Genomic DNA, 5903 nt, shown 5'->3' on the forward strand with positions numbered 1-5903 from the left:
GGGGGCTCGGCCGCTCGCTCCCCGCTGCCGGCTCCGGCGGCGGCCGCCGGGGGATGCGCAGCGGAGCGCGGCGGCGGGGGAGGGCCGGGCCGGAGGAATAAGGACCCGGCTTCTTCGCCGGTCCCACCCCCGGCCGCTTCCTCCGCAGCTCCCTCCCCTCGGCCTCCCTTTCCCCTCCCGTCTCCCACCCCCCTAAAATCATCTCCCCCAGTCTCCCGGTATTGATTTCCCCGCACGCGAATCCCGAGCGCAGCGCGGCGAGACCGGGCACCGGCGGTGGCTCCCGGCAGCCCGCTTCCCGCCGCTTCCCGCCCGCACCGGCACCGTCACCGGCACCGCCACCGGGACCCGCACCGGGACCGGCGCTCCATGGAAGGGCAGCGGCTGCGGCCGGAGCGCCTCAAGTTTGCCCGGAGCGAGGTGCCCAAAACGGGAGGTGGAGCTGGGGAGGGGGTGCAGGGGGGGCTCCGCCGCCTGTCAAAGTTTGAAACTCCTTTCCCCCCCCACCCTCGCACCCTCTCGGGACGCCCCGACGGGTCCCCCCCCCCTCCCACCCCCGGTACCACCCCCGGCCGCTGGGGCGGGGAGGGGGGCGCGCTTTAAATGCCGGCCCCCCGGGTGGGAGAGGGCGACAGGCGGGAGGCGACGGCCCCCGGCGGTCCCCGGCCATGGGGGTGAGCCGGGGCGCCGAGCCCCGGGGGGGCCGGGCAGGGGCGGGGAGGGGAAGGGGTCTGGGGAGTGTTGGGGGGGGCTCCCTCCCATCCCCCCCGCCCAGCCTTGCCTCCTCTCTCCCTCTCCCCGTGTCTCTGTCTCCCTCCTGATGTTTGATCCCGCCGCGGCGCCCGCAGGGATGAGCGATGGAGGGGCCGAGCCCGGCGGGAGCCCCGTGCTGCTGGCCGAGCCCGCGGCCACCGGGCGGGCCCGGGAGAAGGCGCCGACCCGGGCGGAGCTGGAGAGCGCCCTGCGCGCCGGCGGCGGCGGCGGCGGAASCGGCGGCGGCTTCAAGGACATCCCGGGAACGTCGGCGGTCAGCCCCGGCTCCTCCAAGCAGTGCGCCCCGGACACCGAGAGCCCGTCGGGGACCGGCGAGGCGGATTACTGCCGCCGCATCCTGGTGCGAGGTACGGGCACGCTCCCCGCTCCCGGCCCCGCTCCGCGCTTCCCCGGCCGGCGGTTCCCGCTCCGAGTCTGGGGCATCCCCGGCACCGCTTCCAGCGCATCCCGGGCGCTCCCGGGCGCTGCCCGCCCGCCACCTCCGGCCTCCCGGCCCCGCCGCTTCTGCCCCGGCTCCGCTGCGTGCGGCACGGACCGGGCCCGCTGCCCCAGCCCGGCTCGGCGGGGAGAGGGCTCGGAGCGGGGCTGTGGCCAGCGGGCGGCCGGGAGGGCTCCAGGGGAACAGCCCCGGGGTCACGGAGCCCCCGAGCCGGCGGAGCCCCGCGGGGGACGCGCGGGCGGCGGGAGCGGGGGGACAGCATCAGCTCGGCGTTGGAAGCGATGTCGCAGGAGAAAAGCGTCACGGAGCGGCGGCGGGCGAGGGGGGGTTTATTTTTTTTTTCTTTTTCCCCCTTTATAATATCACCGGCTCGGTCCCGGCTGGGGCTCGGCGCTCCCTGGAGCCGCCGCATCCCGCGTCCCGCATCCCNCGGCGGCGGCTTCAAGGACATCCCGGGAACGTCGGCGGTCAGCCCCGGCTCCTCCAAGCAGTGCGCCCCGGACACCGAGAGCCCGTCGGGGACCGGCGAGGCGGATTACTGCCGCCGCATCCTGGTGCGAGGTACGGGCACGCTCCCCGCTCCCGGCCCCGCTCCGCGCTTCCCCGGCCGGCGGTTCCCGCTCCGAGTCTGGGGCATCCCCGGCACCGCTTCCAGCGCATCCCGGGCGCTCCCGGGCGCTGCCCGCCCGCCACCTCCGGCCTCCCGGCCCCGCCGCTTCTGCCCCGGCTCCGCTGCGTGCGGCACGGACCGGGCCCGCTGCCCCAGCCCGGCTCGGCGGGGAGAGGGCTCGGAGCGGGGCTGTGGCCAGCGGGCGGCCGGGAGGGCTCCAGGGGAACAGCCCCGGGGTCACGGAGCCCCCGAGCCGGCGGAGCCCCGCGGGGGACGCGCGGGCGGCGGGAGCGGGGGGACAGCATCAGCTCGGCGTTGGAAGCGATGTCGCAGGAGAAAAGCGTCACGGAGCGGCGGCGGGCGAGGGGGGGTTTATTTTTTTTTTCTTTTTCCCCCTTTATAATATCACCGGCTCGGTCCCGGCTGGGGCTCGGCGCTCCCTGGAGCCGCCGCATCCCGCGTCCCGCATCCCKCATCCCTCCCCGCCGCCCGCGCTCAGTCCCCGCCGGCCCGGCGCTCTCCGGGACCAGTTGCGGCTCGTGGCGAACCCCGAGAAGTTTGGGGAGCCTCGGTGCGCGGGTGTCGCTGGCGGGCGGGTCCCGAGCGCTCCGCGGTTCCGGCATCCCGGGGATGCTCCGCGTCCCCGCCGCTCCTCCGCCACTGCCGGAGCCCGGAGCTGCTCGGCGGCCGCTCGGCGATCAGGGCCGAGGCCTCCCGGTGCCCAGCCCGGCGCTCGGGCAGCGCGGCAGGGACCGGAGCGGCGGCCGTGACCTCCCTCCTCCTGTTCCATCGTTGTCCTGGGCTCGGGCATCCCGGAAAAGCGCCCCGCACTCACCGAAGCCTCTTTCCCGGTTGTCGCGATTGGCGCCTTTCGCTGACTGTCCCAGTCCGAGCCGGGCACAGCCACCGAGCAGCGGGCAGCGCTCGGGGCCGAGCCCCGGGGTCCCTCCCGGGGTGTTCCCGCGTTCCCGGGGGTCGCCGAGCGGGGCCGCCGCCGGTCCTGCCGGTGTCAGGCTGGGGTCAGGCCTCTCCTCCGCCGGTTCCAGCCCTACCGAGGCCGCCCCGACGGTCCCGGGGCTGCGRAAGGGCCGGGGGTCGCTGCCCGAGGCCGGGACAGGGTCTCTGCTCCCGCCGGCCCCGGGGACCCTCACCGTGAGCGCCCGGTTTCACCATCTTGCTGCAGCCGCCACGGTGCGGACAAAATGGTGGCGGGGAGAAAACGCCGCAAATCACCGGGGTTGAGGCGAAACGAAGCGCGGGGGGACGCGGCGGGGCCACCGGGGCTGCGGGGACACGGAGCCGCCGGTCCCCACCCGCCCAGGCCGGGCTCCCATCACCGGGCAGGGCCGGGGCCGAACAGCAGCTGGGCCCGGGCAGAGCCTCCCGCTGGGTTTTGTGCATAGCCAGTGGTTAAAATGTTWAATTTTTTATATTTTAAAATACGTTTTTTTAACATTTCGAGTTCTGCCCTCGCTGCCTGCTCTGGGAAAGGGGCCCCGCCAGCCCCGGCCCCGGTGAGGAGCGGCGGCCGCGGAGCTGCCGCATCCCGGTGTGGTCCCGGTGCGRTCCCGGTGCGGTCCCGGTGCTCGCCCACGGTGCTTTGGGTGAAGCCGGGGGTCCTGGAGACCCCCTCACCTCGGCAGGGTCCTCTCGGCCACCTCCTGGCCACCTCCATCTCGTCGGAGATGTGTTCTCGGGGTTAAACGGGACAAGGACCCCGAGGGGCCCGGGCAGAACCGGGGCCGGTCCCGCTGTCACCGCAGTGGCTGCTCAGGGCTGGGGACACATCCTGGGATGTCTCGGTCACCTCCCGGGGCTGGCCCAGCGCTGGGCCCGGTGGCCGCAGACCACGTGAACGGACCCCGGTGGCCTTTGGGGTGATCTGGGAAGGTTTTGAGAGTTTCTCTGTCCCCAGGGGTGTCCCCAGGTGCCACCACGGCTACCTCGGGGAACAGAGGGGACATGCTGGGGGCTGGCACGGGGGGTGTGTGCCCCGGAAGGTCCTGGCAGCTGTGGTGGTGCGGGAACCCCGGTAGGCATGAGGTGTCCCTGTGCCAGGATGGGGTGTCCCTGTGCTAATGAAAAGTGTCCTTGTGCCAGTGAGGGTGTCCCTGTGCCAGGAAGAGTGTCCCTGTGGATTTGGGGSGTCCTRRGGTGTCCCTGTCCCTGTGGATTTGGGGGTCCTGTGGTGTCTCTGTCCCTGTGGATTTGGGTGTCCTGCGCTCTTTTGGGGGATTTCAATCCAAGTCTCCATCCTGGCTCTGGTGCCACCAGCTGTACCCCGGTCCCCAAGAGCAGGACATGTCACCACGGCCCCACCAGCGCGTCCCAGGCCTGCGGAAGCCCCCGGCAGCTCCGGCAGGACCTGGGACGAGTTGGGGGCTCCAGGGTGGGAAAAGCCTCTCAGGAGGGGGTTCCAAAAGCCTGATCCCAAAACCTACCCTGGACAAGGCCAGCGTGGCTGGTACCGGGGGTCTCGTGTCCCCTCTGCCGCGCTGGCACCGCGGCCGTGCCCTTTTTCCCGCCGTCCCTCCGGAGCTGCCGCAGCTGCCGAGGGGATAACAATAAATAATGCTGGAGCTCGAGCCGAGGCCGCAGCTGCAGCCCCGTGTCCGGCGGCCCCACAGCCCTGGCCGTTGTTGTTCCGGGGCTGTGGCGTGGGCATGGACACGGGCATGGGGACGCGGACGTGGCCCAGGCATCGTCACCGCCACGGCTCTGCCCACACAAAATGGTTCCCGGCGCCCTGATCCCGCCGGAAAAGCCGCTGATCCGCCTACGGCCCCGTTCCTTCCCGGCAGCTCCGCGCCAGCCCGCGGGGTTCGGGGTGTGGGGACGGTGTCGCCACACCCAGTGCCACCCTAGTTGTCCCCAAGTCCCCGGGATTCCTTCGGTGCCGCGTTCCGGGATGGCGCCTTGGCCATGTCCCGTGGCTCCGCGGTGGGAAAGCGGCTTTGGGGTCGGGATTGGGGTCCCTGTCCCAAATGTCCCAAACCGGTGCTCGGTCCCCATTCCCGCCATCCCCATGATGGATCCAYCACCCTCATCCCAGCTGCTCCGTCCTCCTCCCGGCTCTGCCGACCCTACGGCAGCGCCACCGTTCCCATTCTGGCGCCATCGTTCCCATTCCAGCGCCACCATTTCCATTCCGGTGCCACCATTCCCATCCCAGCTCCACCATCCCTATAGCCGTGTCACCATTCCCATTCCAGCGCCACCGTTCCCATTCCGGTGCCATCATTCCCATTCCAGCTCCACCGTCCCTATGGCAGTGCCACTGTTCCTACGGCAGCGCCACCGTTCCCATTGCGGCACCATCGTTCCCATTCCAGCGCCACCATTTCCATTCCGGTGCCACCGTTCCCATCCCAGCTCCGCTGTCCCTATAGCCGTGTCACCATTCCCATTCCAGCACCACTGTTCTCATTCCAGCGCTACCGCTCCCATTCCAGCGCCACCATTTCCATTCCGGTGCCACCGTTCCCATCACAGCTCCACTATCCCTACGGCAGCGCCACTGTTCCCATTGTGGCGCCATCTTTCCCATTCCAGCGCCACCATTTCCATTCCGGTGCCACCGTTCCCATCACAGCTCCACTGTCCCTATAGCCGTGCACCATTCCCATTCCAGCACCACCATTCCCATTCCAGCGCTACCGCTCCCATTCCAGCGCCACCATTTCCATTCCGGTGCCACCATTCCCATCCCAACTCCGCCGTCCCTATGGCAGTGTCACTGTTCCTATTCTGGCGCCATCATTTCCATTCCAGCACCACCGTTCCCATTCCAGCGCCACCATTTGCTTTCCAGTGCCTAAACCTCTCCCAGCTCTCCATCCCTATGTCAGTGCCACCATTCCCATCCCCGTGCCACCGTTCCCATTCCAGTGCCACTGTTCCTGTTCCTGCTCCGCCGTCCCTATGGCAACTCCACCGTTCCCATTCCAGCACCACAATTCCCATTCCAGTGCCACTGTTCCCATTCCAGCACCACCATTCCCACGCCAGCTCCGCCGTCCTTATCCCAGCTCCGTCGTCCCTATGGCAGTGCCATCATTCCCATTCCATCACCACCGTTCC

At 70.4% G+C, this 5903-nt stretch overlaps 1 protein-coding gene across 1 annotated transcript in view; it reads left to right on the top strand.

Moving 5' to 3' along the window:
• Window positions 1–820: 820 nt before the first annotated feature.
• Window positions 821–5903, top strand: part of VAX2 (ventral anterior homeobox 2) — a gene marked incomplete at its 3' end in the record, with an annotated part of 6684 nt that continues 1601 nt past the window's right edge. Inside the window, exon 1 of the mRNA XM_057387758.1 lies at window positions 821–1121. Coding sequence (XP_057243741.1) covers window positions 821–1121 — 301 coding nt within the window. The remainder of the gene's footprint in view (window positions 1122–5903) is intronic.

This window comes from Malurus melanocephalus, unplaced genomic scaffold (genome assembly GCF_030028575.1).
Source record: "Malurus melanocephalus ecotype Western Australia unplaced genomic scaffold, MMel_1.1 scaffold_1349, whole genome shotgun sequence".
NCBI lineage: Eukaryota > Metazoa > Chordata > Aves > Passeriformes > Maluridae > Malurus > Malurus melanocephalus.